The 27,515-nt window shown below is 39.9% G+C and overlaps 1 protein-coding gene across 1 annotated transcript in view; it reads left to right on the top strand.

Annotated features, from left to right (window-relative positions):
* VPS13B (vacuolar protein sorting 13 homolog B) overlaps window positions 1–27,515 on the top strand; it is a 913,989-nt gene that overhangs the window by 414,366 nt on the left and 472,108 nt on the right. The window contains exon 20 of the mRNA XM_074944046.1: window positions 8,846–8,955. Coding sequence (XP_074800147.1) covers window positions 8,846–8,955 — 110 coding nt within the window. The remainder of the gene's footprint in view (window positions 1–8,845; window positions 8,956–27,515) is intronic.

Below are 27,515 nucleotides of genomic sequence, written 5' to 3'. Positions count from 1 at the left end.
GTAAACTATGAAATATTTCCTAAAACCAAAAGCTGTTACTTGGAAGGCGAATAGCATTAAAACATAATTAAATATTTAGGATTCTTTGTGTGTGTTTGCAGGAACATGTGCATCTGAGTGATCTGTGGAGAAACTGTATTTTAAAATGCCCGAGTTGAAGGGAAAAGCTGGTTTTAACATTTGTACTGAGGAAAATACTGTGGTTGTTACAAAAGGTATTTGAATATCGGCATATACAACTAACCTTTTCAGTTGTACTTGTGAGTTTTAAAACAAAAAGAAAACTTTACTAAAGTAACCATAGAACTCTACAAATGTGTGTTCATTTTTCTTCAAGTTTCTGTGTACTGTCTATAACATAACTTTCCCTAGTGAATATTTTTGCCTTTAGGTAGCCTGTGTAATGTTAAATAAAGGTTTATGGTTTTTGTTTATTATTCTATAGGATTTTCAAACAATAGGAGAGAGTTGAGACAAAATATATTTGACACTTTGCTAACATTTCAGCATTACATAAAAATGAAGTTTATAACAGTCATATTGGGCCTGATCCTACTCCAATTGAAGTCAGTTAGGGTTTTGTCAATGATTTTGATGGGGTCATGACTGGGCCTATATTGGTCTTCCCACTCTCCTTAGGAACTAAGTATTCTTTCTGCCAAAACCCATCCCATTTGGTTGTATTTTTTTTTATGAGATAAAGTAACATGTAAAATATTTGTCTTAAAACTATTAGTGTCTGTAATTACATCTTTTTTAAAAAGCCACTCAAATAAGCCTTAAATAGTGAGACTTGCAGACACATATCTCAATGGGTAGATGATAAAAAGTTGTTGACTTACTGTAGCTGCCATAATGCAAAATATAAGTGTTCATAATCACTTAAACTTTGATGTAGATTGATATGTCTGCTCTCCCAGTCTGGTTCAGTGATTCCAGATAAAATGCAGGACACTTTGTCCCTCAGATAAGCCAATCTTACTGGCTTGTCATATATGTTATAAAACTGACAAAAAGTGTGCATGTTTAATTTTTATGCTGTGTAACTTCAGTCTCTAACCCCTGCTTCAGCTCTCATTCTTCACTTTGGGATATAACTGAAAATGATTGTGGTGCCCTGGGATAGCTAATTGGTAAAGCCTGTTTGGAATGTGGCTAAGTGAGCCATTTTGGCAGTAAGCAGAGTAGCAAAGCACACTTTTTCCCTTACTTGTCTCTCAGGCTAAAATTAAACAGAGTTAGATATTTTCACTTTTAGTGATTTACAGTGGATCTGTTCTGAGTCAAGCCATCATAAAGAGCTAATTGCCTGCACACTCTTGTACAAAATAACTCTTTATTTGTGTGTAATATGTAGGTCTGTGTGTAGTACAGTATATTAGGGGTCAAATAATCTAATGATGATAAATGAAAAACAAGACTTTTTTTCATTCACCTTCCCCTTTGAAATAATTGGATATTAAATTTATGATGATAAGTTAACCTGCATCAGCACCTGTTTAGCATTCATAGACTCCAAGAAACCTCAAAGTCATGAGGTCGTTGTTGAATATTTATGATGCAGTTTACGTAGCATGCTGGTGTAATGTTTTCTTAAGCTACTTAGTTACTAAAAAATAAACAAAGCTTGTCATTACAGAACATTTTCATTTGTTTTGTCATCCCTCCCTCAACAAAAATCCCAAATTTACTATAACTAAAAAAGGTGTTGCTAGTTTTTTTTTCATAAAGGTGCTACTGTTCTTTTTTCCAGAAAAATATTTAAAATCTTGAGATGAAGTGTCATTTCTGAAGTTTTGCATTGGAAACAATTTAAATATGCATGTTTTTAATTGAAAGGAGATTTCAGGAAGTGTTCCAACAGTAGAGTGTTCTTGCTTTTCTTCCAGAGATTAAATATGTTGAGCACCATCTCTATCAGTCCTGTTCACAAAGTCTCAAGACTGCTTCTTATCGCAGATCATCCACAAAATTAGCTATATCACTGCTGTCATGTGCTCGCTGTTAGTTAGAATAATAATTCCACTTACAGTTGGAATACTCCTGTCCATTTTAAGCAGTGGACTCATTTTGACAAAAAGATGGGAGGGACACAGACCCTCAGAGTACCAGGAGTCTTCCCTTCCAGGAAGACCCCTGCAACAGAAGTCCACACCTACACCTCCACAACCCAGGCTCCGCACACCTCTCCTCCCCAAACAATTTGCTTCCTGAAATCTCCAATCTTTTCTCCCAAAGCACTCCTTCTCCATCAATCATCCCTCTTTCACTCTCCATCCACCAAACCCCTTCATTAGCCTATACTCTCTTCTCCAAACTCCTCCTCTCTCCCACCAAACGCCTTTTCTCTTCCACCTGCCCCAGCTCCCCACATATCTGTTATCCCAAGTCTCCACGAAGCCTGTCTCCTTCCCTACCACCACTTTCCTCCCCAAAGGTTCCTCCCATAAGCCATAGCCCCCTTTCCCAAGGTTGTGCCCTCCCCCCAAACTCTTCTCTCAGACACCAGTGCCGTCCCCCAGAAATGTGACCGACTCCCTCTCCCATATCTGATCCTGCCGCTTGGGTGTGCAGGAGGGAAGGAATGAGGAAGAGGAGCTAGAGTTGGTGCTTCTGGGCAAAGGGGCTGATGGCTGAGTTGCACTGCCTACCAAGCTTGGGCACTCTCTGCTCTGTACTTAGAGCTGGAGGTGATGACGGTGGAGGGGGGAGGGAGGGTTGGGTTGGGTTGGAAGGGAACAGAGAGAGCTGCCTGCCTATCAGGGAGACAGAGTTGGGTCCTAGAGACAGGAGATTGCAACTTCTGATGCCTCCTCCCTGCCCAGCTCATCAGCTAGCTTATCCATGGGGGGAGAGAGTTCTGAGTGTAACTGTACTAGGTAACCTCAGACTACAGTAGAACCTCAGAGCTACGAACACCTCCGGAATGGAGGTTGTTCATAACTCTGAAATGTTCATAACTCTGCACAAAACATTATAGTTCTTTCAAAAGTTTACAACTGAACATTGACTTTGAAACTTTACTATGCAGAAGAAAAATGCTACTTTCCCTTTATTTTTTTAGTTGTTTGTTTAACACGGTACTATACTGTATTTGCCTTTTTATTTTTTTGTCTCTGCTACTGCCTGATTGTGTACTTCCAGTTCCAAATGAGGTGTGTGGTTGACTGGTCAGTTCATAACTCTGGTCTTCATAACTATGAGGTTCTATTGTACTCCCTCCTCTCCTCTTTGTGCCTGGTCCCCTCCCTCTGTCTTCTTCCTCCAGGTTGGGGCTGAAAGTTGGGGGAAGAAACAAATTGTTTTTCACTCAAGCTGAAAATTGGGTCGGGAGGGGGGATGTACCCCCATATCTCCCTAAAATGTACATCATGACCCTAAGGGTCTGTTCCTTCATATTATCAAATACTGCATAACAATTGTTATCAAGATTTATATTTTGTACTGGTTAACTAGAAAGGGGTATGAGATAAATATATGTGAATTGGGCTTTGAAAATGAAACAGAGTATGTCCGTAAGACCAGTTCTTCATTGAAACCTGAATTTAATTCACAGAGGGAGTGAAAAAAGTTCAAACCACTCTTAATGAAATTCAGGAAACTTTTGTGCTTTTTCCTGAAAAAGATAAAATAGTCATTAAGGAGTCTTGAATTAAGTATAAAATCTGCCTCAAAAGAATCTGTTTATGGCTTGATCCTGATGCCAGTGGAGTCAATGAGAGATTTCTATGGCATTTGGGTCAACCCTTAATTTTTGGCATGATAGCTAAATTTAAAACTAGCTGATTAACTAGAATCCTTTTATGCTTGGATTTCTTGGGAGAGGTCTCATAACAAATATTTGTCTATATTACATGTACATTTATTTGCCCATCAACATAGAATCTAAGACCACCCCTACACTTACTGGGGATCGACGCTGCTGCGATCGATGCAGTAGGGGTAGATTTACAGGGTCTAGTGAAGACCCGCTAAATTGGCCACAGAGCGCTGTCCGGTTGACTCCCTGTACTCCAATAGAACTAGAAGATTAAAGTAAATTGACGGGAAAGCATCTCCCGTTGACACAGCATGGTGTAGACACTGCAGTACGTCGACCTAAGCTACCTCGTCTCCAGCTATGTTATTCACGTAGTTGGAATAGCATAATTTAGGTCGACTTATCATGGTAGTGTAGACAAGGCCTAAGCAGCAAATGCTGAAGTAAAATTTAGTTAGTGGTCAGTAGCAAGCCGAACTTACCTGGCACTCAAACTAAAAGGCAAAATAATTTAATTATTTATCTGGCTACTTGAACTGTTGTTATCGGACTTAAGGGATGAACAACTAAAGAGGTTTGATAAACTAAACTACAGTGTCCTCATCCACCTCACCTTTGAGCTTATGGAGTCATCATAGCAACTCCATAGTTAAGGTTGACAGTCAAAATCATGCTTTAATTTGAAATGATTTCCAACCTCCTCGCAGTTTGAGCTGAGTTCATTTTTTGCACTACTAAATCATGTTATCTGCTAACACTATTTTTGTTGTTGTTTTGGGGGGAGTTTGTAATAAAAAAAAATTTTCCACTAATTTTTGCCCCAAGGCTGACTCCTCCCCAAATCCTGTCCCTGGGGAAGTCTGTCCAATTCATATTTTTTATTTGACACATATATAGAATCTATCATTAAGGCTAGCTGACATCAGACAATATCTTTTAAAGATGCAGGAATCCCTCATAATTTTGGCGCCTAAAATGTTGATAAATGCTAATTATTGTAATGTACTCCATACCGACCTTCCAGCATTTTCTGTTTGCAGTCTCCAATCTGCTGAAGATCCTGCTGCAAGGCTTATTTATCATCGTTCGCATTGTACACATGTTACTCTTTTATTTTATGTCCTACCACTGGCTTCTCCTTAAATTGAAGATTTATTTTTAAGGTTTATTACTGACATTTAAAACTATCAGATCACAAAGCCTCTTTTAGCTACAGGAGTTCCTCTGTGTGTGTTCCAGCTCAGAGCCTCTGCTATACGGATGATTTATCTTTGTGTATTTTTTGACTGCCTCTTGCACGTTGTGCTCCTCAAGTCTTCCTCACTTAACCCCACTTGGATAGTATTTCCTGCCTTATAAAATTCAACAGGTTTGATCACTTTTTATGTAAAATGAATTAAAAATTTAATATTTTAGCTTTTTTAAAAATTTTGTGAAGTATCTTATATCAGTGAATAATATATTTTTGCTGTCTGTGTCTAAAGTGTGTCAATATAAATGAATGAATTGTATAAATTAAATTTAAAATACTGTTCCACCTACTTATGAAATATATACTTTTTTTGGAGAAATCACTCTTTGTTCTCCTTGAACAGTATTACTACTGAAAATATCTGAGTTTTGTTGCTTCATCTTCCAATAATCAGCTGCTTTTTATGAACTGAATTTAATTTTTCATTGCAAAATTTCAAATCTTATATAAAGATAAACCAAGCAGATACATTAGTCTTCATCATTTCTCTTTGCATTACATTTATCCATTTGGTTTAAAATTTTACAACTTTGCAGTTAAATGGCTATATTAATATAAATGCATATAAGTACATACAAATAAATAACATGCTAGTCATGAATGCAGAATACTCGCTGCATTAACACGTTAGTGTAACTTTAAAAAAAAGTTAATTTTAGTGTCCATGAAAATGCTCCATTTTCTGTGTTTGAAGTTCTTTAGATACAGAATAATTCCAATACACATGCAACAGCAGTTCAGATTCCTCCACCCATACTGCTAATGCATCTTCTCTAGGACTGGAAAGTTCCACCTTCAGGGCAGAGAGGATAGTACACTCAATATGTCCATTTAATTCATAGTTCTCTACCTAGACTGAAGTACTTCCAACCCCAAGCATACAAGAATCGTAAGTCAGGCCCCAAATAATCATTAAATTGATTTGAAAATAATTAACTATTAAAATAATACATTTGGGGATCTTTTTATTTGCCTTCTGGTTTTTGAGCTTTAAGAGTTGCTTTCCAAGCTTTTCTCCATAACTGTGAGGGCAAGAAACTCTTATAAAAAATATAACTGAAATTATCGTATAACCCCAGAAACTGGTGTTTTAAGAAAAACACCATATACTGTGAGGCCTATGATAAAATCGTGAGGATTGGTAACAGTTGAGACTGCTGACAATTGTAGTATTTAAAAATGTGTTTTAAGAAAAGAAAATGTGTCCAAAATTTGATTGTAAAGAAGAAATGCAGTCATAATACTGCAAGGATAAAGAATGTCATTACATAAACAGATGCTAACTGTAATTGATACAAGAGACAGGTGCACTGGTCTTACAATTGGACAATGTGTGTGTGAAGTTGGATTTCAGTGGGATTCAGACACCTACCTCCCATAGGTTGAAAATCCCATCTTAAGCCTTACTAATCATCACTTAAGACACCATACTGATAATCATAGTTGCTAAATGATTACATTTGTGGGAATTAAAATAAATTGGTACCACATTGCTTATACTGAGGAAAATAAATGAAACTTTATCAAGAACCTGTTAAAATGTTAAACATAAATTTTGAATGGCGAGGAATTTTGTGCTAATCATGTTTTAACTAATAAAGTTTTAAGGAATTATTTGTATTTATAATTATTAGCTTTGCTTCTGTGCATACCTATAGTGTTTAAACTTCATGCTATTTTATGTTTAGGTGCCAGTAGTTCATTTCCTTGTGTGTGATGAAAAAGTGTTTTCCAAGGGAGACCTCCCAAACTTTTTGGTCACAGGGGTAACTGATTCTAGGGATTTCGTAAATTGAAGAGAACCCAAGCAAAAATATTTCACAGCACTTCCTATCTGCATAATCTTCTAAAACATTGGTTATAAAAGATGGGAATGCAAATGAATATTAATGTTTAGTACATAACATTTTCAATACAAACTTTTCAAAACCGACGCGTGGTTTGATTGTTTCCTTTTCATGGTGGTTCAGTTTTCTCTTTTCTCCATTCTAACTTTTTTCTTATCTTTTTTTTTTTTAATCTTCTGGTCAATCTTGTAGGAGAGCCTTTTCTAGTGTGTATAATGTCTCCCTCTCTAGGGTTTTGCCTTGTAATCTCTAGTGGGTCAGTAGGGTATCTGACAATATCCATCCAAATAATGTTTTGCCCAGGACAGAGAGATAATTGAAGTCTGCTTTGGGCAGAGCACCAGCTGGAAGAATGCTCCAAGGCATCCCCCTCTGGCTCACTATCGAGAAAGTTGACCCCACCGTCCGATTACAAGTGTTTTCTTTTTGGGGGGAAGAATGGGTTACATTATTTTCTTTGGGCCTGTGGCTACAAGGCTCAATTCTTGCATAGTGTTTCTGTTGGCTGAGAAAAGAGTCTAGGGAGAGAAGTTGTGAGCTTTGGGTTACATTCACGATTTTTTTGTGAAAACAGCTGTGTTTGCAGCACACACACACACAAAAGTACAAAAGCAAAACCAAGAAATTTTGTGCATTTTCTCCATTTTGTTTTCTGCTTCCTTTTCCCCACACCATTTACAAAGCTGCCAAGTTTCTCACTTTTGTGATGTGATGAATAGGGGTTTATATGATATACACAGTTCTGCTGTCTTGTGATTTCCACAATCCACTAATCTTCCCGATAAGTCTCTGCTGGACATTTGGGTTTGTTCTTTCTCCAACTGTTTTACCGTTCTGACTGTGAGAGAAACACAGAAGCCTCAGCAGTTGCTGGGAACAAAGGAGTGGTTATGAATTGTCAGACTGATCACTTGCTGGAAGCAAAAGGGATGTGACTACAATTGAGAGGCCCCCACATGTTGTGTGTTCCTGCTGGCAATAAGAATGGTGGTCAGTTGCATTGGCCTTTGTGGCACACTTCATTTTCCATGAGATCTTTGCAGTCTCCACTGTAAATGAAGTGAGCTGTAACTGTGTGTCTGGAGTCTCTTCAACGTTTGAGGTTCACTGTTTGGGTTCATTTTAAACTTTCATCCAGTCTAGTGCATGGGTGATGGAGTAAGGCCTGTCCTTCTCAATAAGGACAATTAGCAGAAATACAGATCCTAGTAAGACCTGGGAAGTCAGAGGTGAACAGGATTATTTGTTCAGGTCCACCCCCCCCCCCTCCAATTTAGGACAAGCCTCATGAAATGTGGGTGCTTAGAGGAGTTGATTGGCAGATTTTAAGAATCATGAAGGCCAAAGACAGCTGTGAAAGACTTCACCTGAAGGCTGTGAATAGTTTATGGAATCACTGACAATCAGAAATTGTTAACAGCAATCTTATGTGATGTCCAGGGGGCTTTTATGTGAGGAGGTTAACGTGCAGAACTATTTTCTTTCCTCTGTAAGATTCCTTGATTCTCCATTCTTCTTCCACCTTTTCCGACTTTCTTTTTCCACTTCTCTTTATAAAGATATAGGGTCATTTTTTGTGCTTAGAAATGTTTATCGCTTTCAAAATTGCCATTTTACTAAATCATTTATTTAAAATAAAATAAAGGAATATTGTATTATGATATACCATCAACAAAATAAAAAAATTCCATCCTAATCAAAAGAGGCATGTGACAAATTTACAGTACATACAGTGTTCACAATTAAAAAGTTAATTCCATTTTAAAATACTCTATCAGTTTATGTGGTACCTAGTCTTAAAATGGAGATTACCTCTACAACTCGTAACATTTCTAAAACTGGAGTGAACTTTTAAAGTGTAATCACTGCACAATGGTAACTTTTTCTTTTTCAAAAAGGATTTGTATCTACTAAAGAAAATATATATTTGTGTATGTGTTTATATAGTTTATCTTTTTAATTTCATTTTCTCTTTATGCTATCTAGGTGCTGTACTTTTGGCCAGTGTGCAGGGATTAGCCGTCAATATTGATCCAGTCTTGTATACTTGGCTTATGTACCAACCTCAGAAACGAAGTAGTAGACACATCCAACAGGTAGGAATTCTTGAGAAATCAGTTCTTTGTGTATATAAAAATAACCTTTCCCTATACCACATTCTCTCATTTAATGTGAAAATTTTATGTTATATTACTCCAGACTACGTTTATTATGAAGGATACCGTCATAACCTGTCCCTGTCCCACATTCTGTTTTGATTGGATTCAACCTCTGAATCCCATATGCTTCACTGACTGATCACTAATCTGGGGGCATGTATACACAGCAGTTGGGAGGTGTAATTCCCAGTGTGAGTAGACGTACATGAGCTAGCTCTGCTCGAACTAGTGCACTAAAAATAGCAGTGTGGCACTGGTTACAGCTGTCCAACCCTCTTGGTGGTAGGTACTCAGGTCCCTAGCCCAACGCTGCAGCCCCTGCCGCTTGGCCACACTGCTGTTTTCAGAGTGCTAGTTCTCCTAGCTGCTGTGTAGGCAAACCTTGCGTGTCTCATGTGCGCTCCCAGGTACAGGCCCCCATCAGATACCCTTCTTAGGTGGTGGGGTGCTGCAATCCAGCCACCAAGATCCCAGAACCAGTGCCACAGCCCTCCCAAGCCCCCAGTTGCTTAGACACACTCCCCACAGAGTCCACCTGGCTGTGGGAACTCGGGTATCTTAGTTAAACCCTTCAGGGACAATGTGGTAGTAAAGCAAGGCAGCACAGGCTTGTTACAGGACTATCTTATCACACACACTTTACTCTTAAAAAGCACAGGAGAATTACAGACTTACAGAAAATAACAACCTTCTAAACACACATTCCCTCAGTCTGACCTCTCCACCCAGTGAGTCAGGGTCTGAGACCTTAGGCCAAACAGCCCTTCTGGCCTTCTCAGCCTGGCCATCTTGGTCTCTCTGACTTAGAGAAGTAGTTCTTTTAAAGCTGACTGTCTCCTCAGTGAGCTGGGGGCGGGAGCAGGTCCAGGCTCCAGGGCTCCCCACCAGTTGGCTTCTCTGTAGAAAAGCATTGAAAGTCAATGGACCTGCTCATAGAAAACCCATTATTTTGGTAGGGAACAGTCATTCACTGTTGATGCCCCTTGACTGTTATTTCACAGCTGCTCAGACAGTTTGTCTACTAGGTGTCAAACCTCTGCTACAAAATCTACACTGAAGGTTGTTCTTCGAGTGCTTGTACATGTGCATTCCATTCTTGCTGTGTGTGTGCCCCACGCATAGTCATCAGAAATTTTTCCCTCAGTGGTATCCATCAGGGCAGCGTGAGCACTCTCTGCTGTTGCCCACCACTGCATGCTGATATAAAAGGTCCAGCTGCCCCAGATTCCGCTCAGTTCCTTCTTACCATCCATGATGGCCGTTGGACTTGCTTGGCTTGCCATAGCAAGTGCTCTTGGAGTGCTTGTTGTAAATTTAATGTAAATAGTTTCTAGTTGACCAGTACTTAGTTAGTAGTGTAGCCTTAAACTGTACGAGGCTCCTGGGACATGCAGTCTTGTGCACATACCAGATTATATCTCAGGGTTCTTTAGAGGTGGCTGGCCTCCATTTATTCACCAAGTTGTCACCATCTGAACTCTCTGCTGAATGTGCTCTCTAGCATACTGACATCTCTAGATTGGTGGACAGACTTGGTCAATGTATGTGCAGGCATTCCCTTGGCCTGCTATCAACCTTTGCTAACATTGGTGATGGATGTGGCTGTCTGGGAGTGGGGCTTATCTGGGTCCCCTTACAAACTCAGAGTTTTTGGTCCTTATGGTCTCCTCATGTCTCTACATATCAATGTCAGGGAGGTAAGGGCTGTCTGCCTAGCCTCTCAGGCTTTCCTATCTCAGGTCAAGGGAAAAAGACTGTTTGTCCTCACAGACAACACAGCAGTAATATTTTTCTCCAACAGGCAGGGAGGAATCCTCTGTTTTCCACTTTGTCAAGAGTCTATAGAACTTTTGCATTGCTAATTCAATCAATCTCAAAGCCTCTTACATTCCAGGATTGCAGAATGAGCTTGCAGACCACCTAAGCAGATCGTTTGAGTCACCACAAGTGGTCTCTCTCTCCCTGGATGTAGCCAGCTGCATTTTCCAGCAGTGTTCACAACCAGGGCCAACAGGAAATGCCATCAGTTTTGTTCCCTACAAGGTTGCAGTCCCAGTTCCATCATGGACACTTGCCTACTGTCTTGGCTGAAGAAGCTGTGCTACGCTTTTCCTTAATTCCACTTCTACACAGAGTGTTGCAAAAGATCAAATGAGACCATGCCCAGGTTATACTAATAGTACCAGGGTGGTCCTGGCAGCACTGCTTCTCCACTCTCCTGGATCTGTTGGTAAAGGCTCCAATTTCACTTCCTTTGGATCCAGACATAATTTTGCAGGATCTTTGTCAGGTGCTCCACCGGAACCTGCAGGTACTTCATTTAACAGCCTGGAGGCTCTATGGCTAAATCAAAAATAGGAGTCTTGCTTGGAGCAAGTTTGCAATGTTCTACTAAATAGTAGAAAGCCCTTCACCAAGACTATTTACATTTTGAAGTGGAAGCATTTTCCCATCTGGTCTTGTCGATTTTGGGTTTCACCAATGCAGTCCTCAATCCAGTGTATCCTGGACTATTTATTACACCTAAAACATTCATGGTTGGTGATTAGTTCTGTCAAGGTCCACCTAGCAGCAGTATCAACTTTCCATCCTTACTTGGACAGTCATTCTAAAATTGCTGATGATATGACAATCAGATTATTGAAAGGCCTGGAAAGGTTGTATCCTTGGAGAAGGGAACTTATTCCTCCATGAGGCTTGAACTTAGTTTGAGCCATTAGCAAGGTGCTCCTTACCACACCTATCATTGAACATGGGGTTTTTTAGTAGCCATCACTTTGCCAGGAGTATGGCTGAGCTACGTGCTCTGATGTCTAAACCTCCTTATAAAATTTTCTTTAAGAACAAAAATATATTTGCTCATCCAAGATTTATCTCTAAAGTGGTATCTAACTTTCCTATTAACATGTCAATTTACTTACTTATGTTTTACCCCAAACCACACACCAATAAGAGGAGCAATCCCTGCACACCCTTGGTGTTAGAAGGGCTTTGATGTTCTACATAGATAGTACTAAACAGTTCCAGTTTTCAACCCAACTATTTGTGGCCATCACAGACAGGATGCAGGGTCTCCCAGTCTCTTCACAGACAGTTTAATTGTGGATAGCATCCTGTATTCGTGAATGTTGTGATTTGGCTGGCATTTCCTGAACAAGCAAAGTAGCTGCTCATTTCACAAGATCTCAAGCAGCCTTGGTGGCATTTCTTGCACAAGTCCCCATCCAGGACACTTGTAGAGCAACAACCTGGTCTTCAGTCCACATCTTTCCATCCCATTATGCCAACACTCAGCACTCAAGAGACAATGCTAAATTTGGATGAGTTGTCCTTCTGTGTTACATAGATTCCAATCCCTTCTCCTTCTTTATGGCTTATGGGTCACCCAGAGTGGAATGCTCATGTGCATTCACTTAAAGAATAAAAAATGGTTACTAAACTTCTGTAATTGTTCTTTAAGATGTGTTGCACACTTCCATACCATGCTCCATCCTCCTGTCCCTCTGCATTGAAGTTGACTGACAAGAAGGAACTGAGGGTGCTGTGGGAGGCTGGGCCCTTTATATTGGAATACAGTGGCACATGACAGGAGAGGGGACTCAGGCTGCCCTGATGGGTTTTTCTGAGGGAAAATTTTCTAACAACTGTGTGCAGAGCATGTGCACACGAGGAGTGGAATGGATATGTGCAACACAAAGTTACAGAAGATTAGTACCATTTTTTAGTATTATAAATGGCGGGGCATTCATGGCATTCATAATTTGACACACATCTCTGACTGTCACAGCTCCGATACGTGATCTGTAATTACATGTGTTCTAAATGTATATTTGTATGTTATATACATAGAAGAGATATAGGGAACCAATGTGTTTCTGTCCATCTGACAAGATATTCTCTATGAAGGATTATTAACTATAGCATCTGATTCCCCTTTAATCTGTTAAAGCTTGAATCTGCAGGCTTCTAGGATATGTTGCAATGCCCATCTTTTTTTTGGAGCCTTCTCCAGCAGGGTGCTGGATTGTTGGGCGCTTTTGTTAACATGTTGATATAGTATGTCCTCAAGTTTTTGTGTCCTTTGAGTTATGATATTTTGTATGGTAATATTGGGTGCCACAATCAATGTATCTATCTTTTTTATTTTAAGTTTTGTATAAAATCCATCTCCAGTTTATATAGATACATTAAAAGTTGAAATAAAGTAAAAGAGTAATCTCTCAAAAACAACCCTTCTAGCCAATTACAGAATAAGATTATGAAAGTCATCTGGTTTGGCAGTGTCATAACCATAAGGATAGCCTAAAATTCCTTCTTACCTGTAAGGGGTTAAGAAGCTCAAATAACCTGGTTGGCACTTGACCAAAGGAACCAATGGGGACAAAAGATCATTTCAAATCTGGGGGAGGGCGAGAGACTTTGTTTTGGGTCCTTGGTTTCTGTGTTCTTTCGCTCTTGGGACTAAGAGGGACCGGACATCAATCCACGTCCTCCAAACCATTCTGAACCAGTCTCTCATATTACATAAATTGTAAGTACAGCCAGGCAAGGCGTATTAGTTTATCTTTGTTTTCTCAACTTGTGAATTTTCCCTTTGCTGGAGGGAGGTTTATCCCTGTTTTGTTGTAACTTTGAAACTAAGGCTAGAGGGGGTTCCTCTGTGTTTTGTGCATCTTTTGTTACCCTGTAAAGTTACCTTCCAACCTGATTTTACAGAGGGGATTTTAACCTTTTCTTTTTTTTTTTAAATAAAATTCTTCTTTTAAGAACTGATTGATTTTTTTTTCAGTGTCCAAAGATCCAGGGATTTGGGTCTGTGTTCACTTTGTAACCAATTGGTTAGGATATTATTCTCAAGCCTCTCCAGGAAAGGGGGCGTAAGGGCTTGGGGGATATTTCGGGGAAACGGGCACTCCAATTGGTCCTTTCCCTGATTCTTTGTCTAAATCACTTGGTGGTGGCAGCATACTCATAGAATCATAGAATATCAGGTTTGGAAGGGACCTCAGGAGGTCATCTAGTCCAACCCCTGCTCAAAGCAGGACCAATCCCCAATTAAATCATCCCAGCCAGGGCTTTGTCAAGCCTGACCTTAAAAACTTCTAAGGAAGGAGATTCTACCACCTCCCTAGGTAACACATTCCAGTGTTTCACCACCCTCTTGGTGAAAAAGTTTTTCCTAATATCCAACCTAAACCTCCCCCACTGCAACTTGAGACCATTACTCCTTGTCCTGTCCTCTTCTACCACGGAGAATAGTCTAGAACCATCCTCTCTGGAACCACCTCTCAGGTAGTTGAAAGTAGCTATCAAATCCCCCCTCATTCTTCTCTTCTGCAGACTAAACAATCCCAGTTCCCTCAGCCTCTCCTCATAAGTCATGTGTTCCAGACCGCTAATCATTTTTGTTGCCCTTCGCTGGACTCTCTCCAATTTCTCCACATCCTTCTTGTAGTGTGGGGCCCAAAACTGGACACTGTACTCCAGATGAGACCTCACCAATGTCGAATAGAGGGGAACGATCACGTCCCTCGATCTGCTCGCTATGCCCCTACTTATACATCCCAAAATGCCATTGGCCTTCTTGGCAACAAGGGCACACTGCTGACTCATATCCAGCTTCTCGTCCACTGTCACCCCTAGGTCCTTTTCCGCAGAACTGCTGGCGAGCCATTCGGTCCCTAGTCTGTAGCTGTGCATTGGGTTCTTCCGTCCTAAGTGCAGGACTCTGCACTTATCCTTATTGAACCTCATCAGATTTCTTTTGGCCCAATCCTCCAATTTGTCTAGGTCCCTCTGTATCCTATCCCTGCCCTCCAGCGTATCTACCACTCCTCCCAGTTTAGTATCATCCGCAAATTTGCTGAGGGTGCAATCCACACCATCCTCCAGATCATTTATGAAGATATTGAACAAAACCGGCCCCAGGACCAACCCCTGGGGCACTCCACTTGACTCCGGCTGCCAACTAGACATGGAGCCATTGATCACTACCCGTTGAGCCCGACAATCTAGCCAACTTTCTACCCACCTTATAGTGCATTCATCCAGCCCATACTTCTTTAACTTGCTGACAAGAATACTGTGGGAGACCGTGTCAAAAGCTTTGCTAAAGTCAAGAAACAATACATCCACTGCTTTCCCTTCATCCACAGAACCAGTAATCATAGAATCATAGAATATCAGGGTTGGAAGGGACCCCAGAAGGTCATCTAGTCCAACCCCCTGCTCGAAGCAGGACCAATTCCCAGTTAAATCATCCCAGCCAGGGCTTTGTCAAGCCTGACCTTAAAAACCTCTAAGGAAGGAGATTCTACCACCTCCCTAGGTAACGCATTCCAGTGTTTCACCACCCTCTTAGTGAAAAAGTTTTTCCTAATATCCAATCTAAACCTCCCCCATTGCAACTTGAGACCATTACTCCTCGTTCTGTCATCTGCTACCATTGAGAACAGTCTAGAGCCATCCTCTTTGGAACCCCCTTTCAGGTAGTTGAAAGCAGCTATCAAATCCCCCCTCATTCTTCTCTTCTGCAGACTAAACAATCCCAGCTCCCTCAGCCTCTCCTCATAAGTCATGTGCTCTAGACCCCTAATCATTTTTGTTGCCCTTCGCTGGACTCTTTCCAATTTATCCACATCCTTCTTGTAGTGTGGGGCCCAAAACTGGACACAGTACTCCAGATGAGGCCTCACCAGTGTCGAATAGAGGGGAACGATCACGTCCCTCGATCTGCTCGCTATGCCCCTACTTATACATCCCAAAATGCCATTGGCCTTCTTGGCAACAAGGGCACACTGTTGACTCATATCCAGCTTCTCGTCCACTGTCACCCCTAGGTCCTTTTCCGCAGAACTGCTGCCTAGCCATTCGGTCCCTAGTCTGTAGCGGTGCATTGGATTCTTCCATCCTAAGTGCAGGACCCTGCACTTATCCTTATTGAACCTCATCAGATTTCTTTTGGCCCAATCCTCCAATTTGTCTAGGTCCTTCTGTATCCTATCCCTCCCCTCCAGCGTATCTACCACTCCTCCCAGTTTAGTATCATCTGCAAATTTGCTGAGAGTGCAATCCACACCATCCTCCAGATCATTTATGAAGATATTGAACAAAACCGGCCCCAGGACCGACCCCTGGGGCACTCCACTTGACACCGGCTGCCAACTAGACATGGAGCCATTTATCACTACCCGTTGAGCCCGACAATCTAGCCAGCTTTCTACCCACCTTATAGTGCATTCATCCAGCCCATACTTCCTTAACTTGCTGACAAGAATACTGTGGGAGACAGTGTCAAAAGCTTTGCTAAAGTCAAGAAACAATACATCCACTGCTTTCCCTTCATCCACAGAACCAGTAATCTCATCATAGAAGGCAATTAGATTAGTCAGGCATGACCTTCCCTTGGTGAATCCATGCTGACTGTTCCTGATCACTTTCCTCTCATGTAAGCGCTTCAGGATTGATTCTTTGAGGACCTGCTCCATGATTTTTCCAGGGACTGAGGTGAGGCTGACTGGCCTGTAGTTCCCAGGATCCTCCTTCTTCCCTTTTTTAAAGATTGGGACTACATTAGCCTTTTTCCAGTCATCCGGGACTTCCCCCGTTCGCCACGAGTTTTCAAAGATAATGGCCAATGGCTCTGCAATCACAGCCGCCAATTCCTTTAGCACTCTCAGATGCAACTCGTCCGGCCCCATGGACTTGTGCACGTCCAGCTTTTCTAAATAGTCCCTAACCACCTCTTTCTCCACTGAGGGCTGGCCATCTACTCCCCATGCTGTGATGCCCAGCGCAGCAGTCTGGGAGCTGACCTTGTTCGTGAAGACAGAGGCAAAAAAAGCATTGAGTACATTAGCTTTTTCCACATCCTCTGTCACTAGGTTGCCTCCCTCATTCAGTAAGGGGCCCACACTTTCCTTGGCTTTCTTCTTGTTGCCAACATACCTGAAGAAACCCTTCTTGTTACTCTTGACATCTCTTGCTAGCTGCAGCTCCAGGTGCGATTTGGCCCTCCTGATTTCATTCCTACATGCCCGAGCAATATTTTTATCCTCATCCCTGGTCATATGTCCAACCTTCCACTTCTTGTAAGCTTCTTTTTTATGTTTAAGATCCGCTAGGATTTCACTGTTAAGCCAAGCTGGTCGCCTGCCATATTTACTATTCTTTCGACTCATCGGGATGGTTTGTCCATGTAACCTCAACAGGGATTCCTTGAAATACAGCCAGCTCTCCTGGACTCCTTTCCCCTTCATGTTAGTCCCCCAGGGGATCCTACCCATCCGTTCCCTGAGGGAGTCGAAGTCTGCTTTCCTGAAGTCCAGGGTCCGTATCCTGCTGCTTACCTTTCTTCCCTGCGTCAGGATCCTGAACTCAACCAACTCATGGTCACTGCCCCCCAGATTCCCATCCACTTTTGCTTCCCCCACTAATTCTTCCCGGTTTGTGAGCAGCAAGTCAAGAAAAGCTCCCCCCCTCGTTGGCTCCTCTAGCACTTGCACCAGGAAATTGTCCCCTACGCTTTCCAAAAACTTCCTGGATTGTCTATGCACCGCTGTATTGCTCTCCCAGCAGATATCAGGAAAATTAAAGTCACCCATGAGAACCAGGGCGTGCGATCTAGTAGCTTCTGCGAGTTGCCGGAAGAAAGCCTCATCCACCTCATCCCCCTGGTCAAGGACTGTTCAAGGACAAGATGGAATTTGTGCCTTGGGAAAGTTTTTAACCTAAGCTGGTAAAAATAAGGTTAGGGGGTCTTACATGCAGGTCCTCACATCTGTACCCCAGAGTTCAGAGTGGAGAAGGAACCCTGACAGGCAGTTTGTTCCAAACTCAGACATTGGCCCAGATTCATTGAGGTTCAACACATGTTTTGGAAAACATCCAGGAATTTCAGGCTAGGCCTTAAACAAGCCAAGTTTTGTGCGATTTTGCATCTTCTTTTAGTTGGGAAATCTCCTTCACTTTTTGTTGTCTTCTGTGTTAGGCAGGCCAGTAGCCTGTTAACATTCTCATTGCTGATGTCTTGGTGGGGGCAACAGTTTTAAGAGAACATTAAAATTGACACAATGGATCAGACCAGTGGTCTGTTAGTTTAGTTTCCTTCCTCACTGTGGTCAGAACCAGATGGAAGAGAGACCCATAATTACAGAATAAGCTGTCCATAGTGGAAGTTTGTTTGTCTAATGCTTATTTTTGACTCTTACTAAACTCTTGCTCCCATTGACATCTTGTGAAATTGAGTTCCACAGATTAATTAGGTGGTGGGTATCAAACAAAGAAAAAGATATTTTCTTTTATTCATTTTAAATTGTTTTTCTTTCAATTTCATTGAGTGTTTCCTTGTCCTTGCAGTATGAGAGGGGGTATAGGTATGCCTGATTTTTCTGCTCTTTCCTATTCATAATTTTTTACAGTTTTGCCATGTCTCCTTTCTAAAATAAGTGGTCCCAGTCTTCTCTTCATATGGAAGTATCTTGAGGCCTTTACTCGTTTTCATCGCTGTTTCTCAATCTTTTCTATTTCTGCTCTTTTTTTGAGATAAGCGAGCAGTAAGGCTTCTTCTTTCCTCTTCATTCTAAAGCTATCTGTCAAACATCATCGGGAACAGGTGACCTGTCTGCCCACATTCTTGAGTGGTTGTATCAGAAAAGTTTCTACTAGTCCCATTACTACTGGCCAACTTTACCTTATTCTGGGACCTGAAATGCTCCAGAGCTGAAGAAGAACTGTGTAAACTTAAAAGCTTGTCTCTTTCACCAACAGAAGATGGTCCAATAAGAGAGATTATCTCACCCACCTTGTCTCTCCAGTGTTTACTGGGTCAATTGACTATCCCCATATATTTAATATTGAAGTTCATTCTGTTGGGTCTGATATATGTAATATCTATTAACAGGTTTGCATTTGGATACCCTTGTTCAGTTTTTATTTTGTTAATTATGTTAAATTGTATTTAAATTTGTGTCATATTATATATATTGTACAGCTCTTCAAGAATCTTGGAAATGGAGTGTTTTATAAATAAAATTATTGCCCCAGATTTTCAAACCTAGGTACCTTCATCAAGGTTTACGCATGTCATTAAAAAGTGGCCTGATTTGTCAGAGGTGCTGAACACCTGCTGTTGTTACTAACTTTAGTAGGATTTATGGTTGCTCAAGACCTCTGAAAATCAGGCCACTTCCATCTAAATGTTTACATATGGATTTAGGAACTTCTGTATAAGCAGCCAACTTTGAACATTTTTGCTATTATTATCATTGTAGTTATGCTTATAACTTGGGTAAAATTATAAAAATATCATTTTCTTTATAATGTCAGAAATGCATCTTCATTTAAAACTATCGCTGCTTACGCTGAAATAATCTTGGCAAGGGAACATTTTCCTTTAGATGATATCCATTCTGAACACATTCAAGGATTTAAAGCTTGAGTCTGTGATAAAGCATTGACACTGTACTGAGTAAAATAATGTAGCCAAAGATATGATCACATATCTGTTTTATTTGAAGAGAGGTACAGTTCATTATCTTAAGAACTGATTTGTATAAGAAAACAAAAACATTCTGCACCAACTACATGTATTTTTCCACAGTTTAGAGGGAGACAAAAATGCATAACATGCTGCTTTCAGACAAGTATTGTCATAAGTTTCTGTGATTCATGAAACCTCTTTCCCTAATATACAAGCATCAGTCTTACAATTGCACTTGAAGTGTAGAAAGAAAAAAAAAGTTATACTTTTTGTTTATAGCTTTTAAATATTATTTCATTTTAAATATGAGTTATGAAGTCATGATACTGCATACATATCTCATGTATTTCAAATATCCCTGAAAAAAGTAACGAGAGATCCAAACCAGAACTTTGGTCTGAATACACACACAATGCCCCAAAATTTTAGGAAAGTTGTATCCTGTACTTCCTGTAAAATAATGATACAATGAGGAGAAAAAAACTAAGAAATCTAATGCATCTTTAAAAATCAATTTAATCTAATTTGGGCCTACAAATACTATATGCATTAATCTTAATTGTACAGTTATGGTGTCACTACAGGGCAGAGTTAAGGTTGTTTGAGTGCCCCATCTTCTTTTCCATACCTTCCCTTGTTTTGATTTCTTTTAATTTAATCTTAACTCTGGATTTCCAGAATTTATAATGCTAGTTTTTGGATAAATACAATATCCCCATGGTGTGTTTTACTTTAAATTATTCATGTGTACTTTTAACTGTAATTCTGTCTTAATATAATTTTGTCTGGGTATATAAAGAGAGGTTGAAAAGATTGGGATCTGTGTAATTTAGATAACAGATTAATAAGGGGAGATTTGACAGAGGCATACAAAGTTGTGAGTAGTACAGAGGATAAATATGTGTGCTGTATTTACCTTCGTTCTCATACTACAAGAACAAGAAGACATTCAAATGCACTGAAGGCATTAAATTTGATAAAAGGAAACACTTTAAACAAGCCACATAATCAAACTATGGAACTGATAGTCACAAGATATAATTGAAATGAAGATGTTAATAAGATTCTTTCCTGCTTTAAATATATCAGTTCTACATGCACTATTATCTCTAAAGGGAGTCTTGTAGGGTCCCTGTTTATACATACGCCAGGTCGAAATCTGTATGCATTTTTTTGTTTTTAGCAACAGGATTTTCACACGCTGGTGAGCCATAAAGTTTTATAAGCTCTCATTAATCTTCCAGAAGATCCAAAATAATAATTAGTAAGATTGAGTAATAGTTTTCAGTGACTCAAACAACTAATAATTTGGTTCAGAATGCTATTCTATGTATTGTGTAAAATTAACACAACTATGCATTTTTCTTTGAGAAAGTCATGGAAATAATTGTGTCTTTCCTTACTGAGAGTACAGCCAGGAGGAGCGACTGCAGAAGGAGCCAAACTGGGGCCTACAAACATTCTACGGTTTGGCTCCTTCCGCAGTCGCTCTAGAGAACTACAGTTTTGACTCTGTCTTCCCCTCCCTCCCAGTCTCTTCATCTGTACTTTACTCCACATCTACCTCTTTTCCCTTCCGTTCAATGTCCTCTCTCTCCATTTTTCTTTCCATTCAGCTTACCCCTAAGTAAACCCACCATAATAATAATAAATAATTGTGGAATTGCCATGATGTTTGCTGCCATCATATTGTTCACTCTGATTGTGTATTATATCTAAGGTTAAGATTTTGTGACAGTTATTTTTAGTAAAAGTCACAGACAGGTCAGGGACAATAAACAAAAATTCATGGCAGATGTGACCTGTCTGTGACTTTTACTAAAAATAATGAGGACAGAGAGAGAGCTGGGAGGAGGGAAGGAATGACAGCTGGAGCCCCATGGCGGGGGAAACAGCCCCAAACCCATGGCCATGCGGGGGGGCACAGCCCTAGCCCTGTCCCTGCCACAGCCACCAGAGGTGGGGCGCACAGCCCCAGCTTCAGCCTCACCAAAACCGCAGGGCGGGGGCACACAGAACCAGTTCCAGGTCTGGCTCCAGTCCCAGACGAAGACATGGGGGTGGGGAGTACACAGCCCCAGCTGCTGGGGGCAAGGGAGCACACAGCCCTGGCTCTGCTACCGGCTAAAGGCCTAGGGGGCAAAAGGGTGCACAGCCTGGCTCTGGCTGAAGCCACGGGTTGGGGGCACACAGCCCCAGTTCTAGCCTGGCTGAAACCGCAGGTTGGAGGTGCAGTGCCCCAGCTCTGGCACCACCCAAAGTCGTGGGGGACCAGGGGATGGCACATAGCCTCTACTCTGGCTGAAGTTGTGGGGTGGGGGTGCACAGCTTCGTCTCCAGCCCCAGATAGCTCCGGCCCCAACCAAAGCCACTGGTCAGGGACTCACAGCCCCAGCTCTGCCCCCACTACTGACAGCTGAAGACAAAGTCACAGAGGTCCAGTAAAGTCACAGAATCTATGACTTCCATGACCTCTGTGACTAAATTCTATCCTTAATTATATCCCTTTCTGTATCCTGTTTGTCTTATTTATTTAGATTGTGAGGTCTTTGGGGCCAGGAATTGCCTATTACTCTCTGTTTGTGCTTGGTACTGTACAATGGGGACCCATTCTTGGTTGGTCCCTAGAGGATACCATAATAAACATGATTAATAATAACAATAGACTAAACATAGCCAATGTGTGCTATAGCAAATTCCACTTTGCGTTAGTAATTAATTTCATGCAGTTTGAAAATTCACAAATGATTTAATTGTGAAGTGCATTAATAATGATAACCTATACCAAAAATTTAGGATTTTGAGAAGTCATTTATTTATCAACTACACACATATCAACTGTGCTGTCCTGCTCACATTCAGGTTGCATACATCATTCTTGCTCTGACCTCCTTAAACTAGAAATGGAATAGTGGAGAGAAAGTTAGGAGCAGCATAGCTCTGCTTGTAAGCTTCCTGCATTACTTTGGAGGAAGAATGGAATTTTGGGAGTCTGATGTTGTCAATGTATGGTTTAACAACGTATTAAGTTTGTGTATTTTTTCCTCAGCATGTGAATGTACATGCCAAAATGTGGCTGCTGTTACATATTTGAGTAAGGATCCATGTAGTTCCTGTTGTGACTATCTGGTCAGTGCTCTAGGAGTAAAGGGGGATGTATTCCTATAATCATATTTGATTTCCACATGCATCTATCCATTTTTCATTTTAAATAAAACGAACAATGTGAACTTCGATTTAATATGTTAAAAAAAATCCATGACAAACTTTCTGAATGCCTGCATAAATCTGCATAATGCCTTTGAATTTCTTCATTGGATACTAGTGAAATATGGTATTGATTTTAAGCTACTTTTGCTGAACTGCAAACTCTCAGGAGGGGAAGAACAGTCTGCATCTCTAGCCTTGTTATCTACTTATCAGTGATTGGGCTGTAGTGTGATATAATCCCCTACTAATGAAAGGCTCTGGGATTTTGATTTTCAATAGTAATGCCCCATAATTGAAAAATCTACATCTGGCTGAAATGAAAAACTGAACCATTTTTGTTTATAATTGTAAATTGGATGCTTTTAATGTTTTTAATTATTATTGTAAAAATATCTTAGTAATATTTCTGGAGGAGTAATTATAAAGCTTATTTATTAAGGTATTTAGTATTATGATGTATAAAGAAGCAGTAAAACATGCCACAATATGCATTTGTCAGAAAGTTATGCACGTTTACACACTAGTGTGTTTTCTATTGATAAGATGGCTGTTTACATTTTTAAAAAATAAATGGCTGCTTTCACCAAAAAATGTATCAGTTGCAGAAATCTGTAGTAGGTGTGGGTATTTACACATGTACCTGTACACATACATTATATATAAAATGGAAATTATATATAATTTCCTCCATAGGTCGTTAGCTGGGTTTGAATACACAATCTTCATTTCCACAGTTCAGACCTCTTTCACTTCAGCTGTAAGAGTAAAGTTGGGCAGGAGATGGTTTTCCCATCCCATGAGACTTTTTGAGATTTCTGAGTTTTCCCATCCCATATTGGGATAAAAGATCACAGAAATATTATCAGCAGTCTGTGGAAAAGCTGGGAGTAGAGCTCATGGTCTCCTGGCTTGAGCTCAGTGCATTTTTTCATATACTAAAAAGCATTGTGTGGGACTCTCTATCCCTCTTCCTCTGAAATCACATGACTGTAGGAGCTTATCACATATTTGCAAGTGCTCCTGCAGAAGGGGCCAAAATCACATTACTTGCATAAATTCAGTAGAGGTGGCAACACTAAAAGCCTTCAAAACTGATATTGATGGTCTTCACAGATGAACAGAGTAGCAAGTATTTCCTGTTGCTAGTTTGTGTTTTTGTCTTTTTCTACAATATGTTATTAGTGCAAACCCTTGCAATATTCTATATAATTAAACAAATTAAGGTTGTTTTTTCTAATGCTCATTACTCTGTGCTGACCCACACTAATTTCAAAGATGTATACTCCTTTCACAGAAGTGAGTGGCTGCAGCAATGATTCTTGGAAGAGGAAATGTAATCAGCAATCACTGTCAGAAAACCCTACAGGCCATGCAGTAAAGTACCGAATGTCCATAGAGGTCTTACTCTATGCAAAGAGGTTAGAAAAGATCTGACACAACAAAGTGCAATAATCATTTTTTGGGTGCCTCGATTTTGGGATATCCAACCTGATATGTTGTAAAGGAAACTGATTTTCAGAGGGTGAATGGTTCAGCATTTTCTAAAAATCAAACCTCTCTAAGGCATCACAAGTGATACATCCCAAATCACTAGATCTTGGCCTAATCTTTAAATCTTTAATCTTTAAAAGATCTTGGCCTAAATATTTCACATGTTTTGTTTTTTTTTTTTTAAAAAAAGTGTATAATTATCATGAGGCCTTGCTAGGGATCCACCCACACGTTGTCTGGATAGAAAGGATCCCTTACCCTCTTAGGTTATTCCTAAGCTGGTGAGAGATTTTAACTTTTATTTTGTAATGTGACTTTCCTTGTTTTTAAAAATAATTTGTAGTTATTATTGCGTATTTGATTAATTGAGACATAGTTTGAATTTTCAATATCTTATTGACTGATAAATATTTTCAAAATATTCATAGCAAAATATCAAGTGCTAACATGTTCAAAACATCAGGAAAGATTTAGCAAGAGCATTCAGCTATAAGAAAAAAAGGAGTTTTTCTAGTTTTCCAGGTCCGATAAGGTGGGTATATTGTTGATCCAGGTGGCAGTAGCTTTATTTACTGAGTAGTAACCCCTCCATTTAATCAAAGTGCTTTACTGATTGGCTGGTGTCAAAAGTTTTGTCCAGTCTTCCTTGGCTGATGATGTCATAACGCAGAGGTCAACAAGGTGGGTAGGGAAAATATTGCTCAGTTTTCCACTAGAAAGGTGGAATTTAGTAATATATAATAATATGTACTTAGCAATATATAATAATAATAATACGTAGCTCTTATACAATGGAAATATCAAGACAGGCTTAAAGGTAGCAGTACTTCTAAGCATTAGTCTAATATTTGACACATTTGGGTTAATTTTCAAAGAATTGCATGGGGTTTTAGTCACATAACTCCTATCTAACTTTAATGGATATAAAACCCCATCCACAGCTTTGAAAATATAGCCCATAGTGTTTCCTTTGTGGCTCTCTGTTCTGAAATGTAATGCATGAGGAGGAAAGCTAGTAAAAAAGTAATTTTTGTGCATTGTATATAATCCTTATGACTGCTCAAAAGAAAAATTAGCATACACCAGGATACATTGTACTCTAGCCATCTGTTCTACATAAAAATCACATATTTTACATTATTTGGGTATTAAAAATAATCACATCTTTAGTTCTCTAGATTTGTTATACTTCACTAAAATAGACTTATGTTACCATCACTTTTGTAGTGGCCGGCAATAAGCCACAGATGAAGGGCAGCAAATTCAAAGGATATTTTTCTGTACCTTTTTGATCATTGATGAAACATTGTTAGAAAATAATTTAGAAGATTTTTTTCATTAAAATATTCCACTAGACGTGAGACTCTGTGACAGATGCTATCAGTTTTAAAATTCTATTTATATTAAATATTTAGTTAAATTCAACTAGATTTGGAGCAGGGTTAGTCATTTCTTTGTTAAGGTTGAAATTAGATCCCCATTTGACCAGTGAGCCTGATTTTCAAAGCCCCTTCTCTTTCCTCCTCAAGAAAGCAACCTTTTTGAAATTTTGCATCCCATATCCTACTGCAGGGTAGAGTTTTCTGAGAAGTTTAGTAGAAATCAGGCAGTATTTTAAAGTTATGGTGTTTTGAAAAAATAGCTATAGTTTCCTGTTTTTATTATCTTGTATTTTGTTTGGTTGATTTTGCTGAGCAGAAGTGCCTTTTGGTATTTTGGGACAGTTAATTCAGGGCACAGGTTAAAAAGATATAAGCAGTTTTTAATTGCATAAACAGAAAGTAGTATCATCCTTGTTCCCTCATTATTACCCCATCTACCAAATATTAACATATACCATCTACCAGATATTAACATTACCTCCTTATAACAAGATTACAAAGTCCCATTATGTGTTCAAGGGTTCCATTTCCTGTAATCATGATGTCATTTTGATCTCTGTCTCTCTTTCTCTCATATGTAAGCAAATTTGATTAGGGTGCATTATTAAGTTTTAGTGGATAGTCTGTATTTATCTTAAACAAAAAGTGTTTCCTTTCATTACTAGCAGTTCTATATATATATAATATATACACCAGTGTTTGTTTCACATAATGTTTAAGCTTTATTTAATACCCCTAATTTAGGTTTGCATAGGGGTACTGATTGTCTTGGCACAAAAAATGTATTACCTGTCTTTCGGTGTTCTGTCTCCTCTGCAGACCCTGATACTTGGGCATCACGTATTTATCATTAAATGGTTTTTGATGTTTTCATAGGAGATATATTTCAGAGTAAGAGCCGTGTTAGTCTGTATTCGCAAAAAGAAAAGGAGTACTTGTGGCACCTTAGAGACTAACCAATTTATTTGAGCATAAGCTTTCGTGAGCTACAGCTCACTTCATCGGATGCATATTGTGGAAAATACAGAAGATGTTTTTATACACACAAACCATGAAAAAATGGGTGTTTATCACTACAAAAGGTTTTCTCTCCCCCCACCCTACTCTCCTGCTGGTAATAGCTTATCTAAAGTGATCACTCTCCTTACAATGTGTATGATAATCAAGGTGGGCCATTTCCAGCACAAATCCAGGATTTAACAAGAACGTCTGAGGAACAGTGGGGGGGGAAGGAATAAACAAGGGGAAATAGGTTACTTTTTATAATGAATCAACCATTCACAGTCTCTATTCAAGACTAAGTTAATTGTATCCAGTTTGCAAATTAATTCCAATTCAGCAGTCTCTCGTTGGAGTCTGTTTTCGAAGTTTTTTTGTTGAAGGATAGTCACTTTGAGATCAGAAATCGAGTGACCAGAGAGATTGAAGTGTTCTCCGACTGGTTTATGAATGTTACAATTCTTGATGTCTGATTTGTGTCCATTTATTCTTTTACGTAGAGACTGTCCAGTTTGACCAATGTACATGGCACAGGGGCATTGCTGGCACATGATGGCATATATCACATTGGTGGATGTGCAGGTGAACGAGCCTCTGATAGTGTGGCTGATGTTATTAGGCCCTGTGATGGTGTCCCCTGAATAGATATGTGGGCACAGTTGGCAACAGGCTTTCTTGCAAGGATAGGTTCCTGGGTTAGTGGTTCTGTTGTGTGGTATGTGGTTGCTGGTGAGTATTTGCTTCAGGTTGGGGGGCTGTCTGTAAGCAAGGACTGGCCTGTCTCCCAAGATTTGTGAGAGTGTTGGGTCATCCTTCAGGATAGGTTGTAGATCCTTGATAATGCGTTGGAGGGGTTTTAGTTGGGGGCTGAAGGTGACGGCTAGTGGCGTTCTGTTATTTTCTTTGTTAGGCCTGTCCTGTAGTAGTTGATTTGT

The sequence above is a fragment of the Natator depressus genome, chromosome 2 (genome assembly GCF_965152275.1).
Source record: "Natator depressus isolate rNatDep1 chromosome 2, rNatDep2.hap1, whole genome shotgun sequence".
NCBI lineage: Eukaryota > Metazoa > Chordata > Testudines > Cheloniidae > Natator > Natator depressus.
The sequence above is the reverse complement of the archived record's forward strand: the minus strand, read 5'-3'. Positions and strand labels throughout refer to the sequence as shown.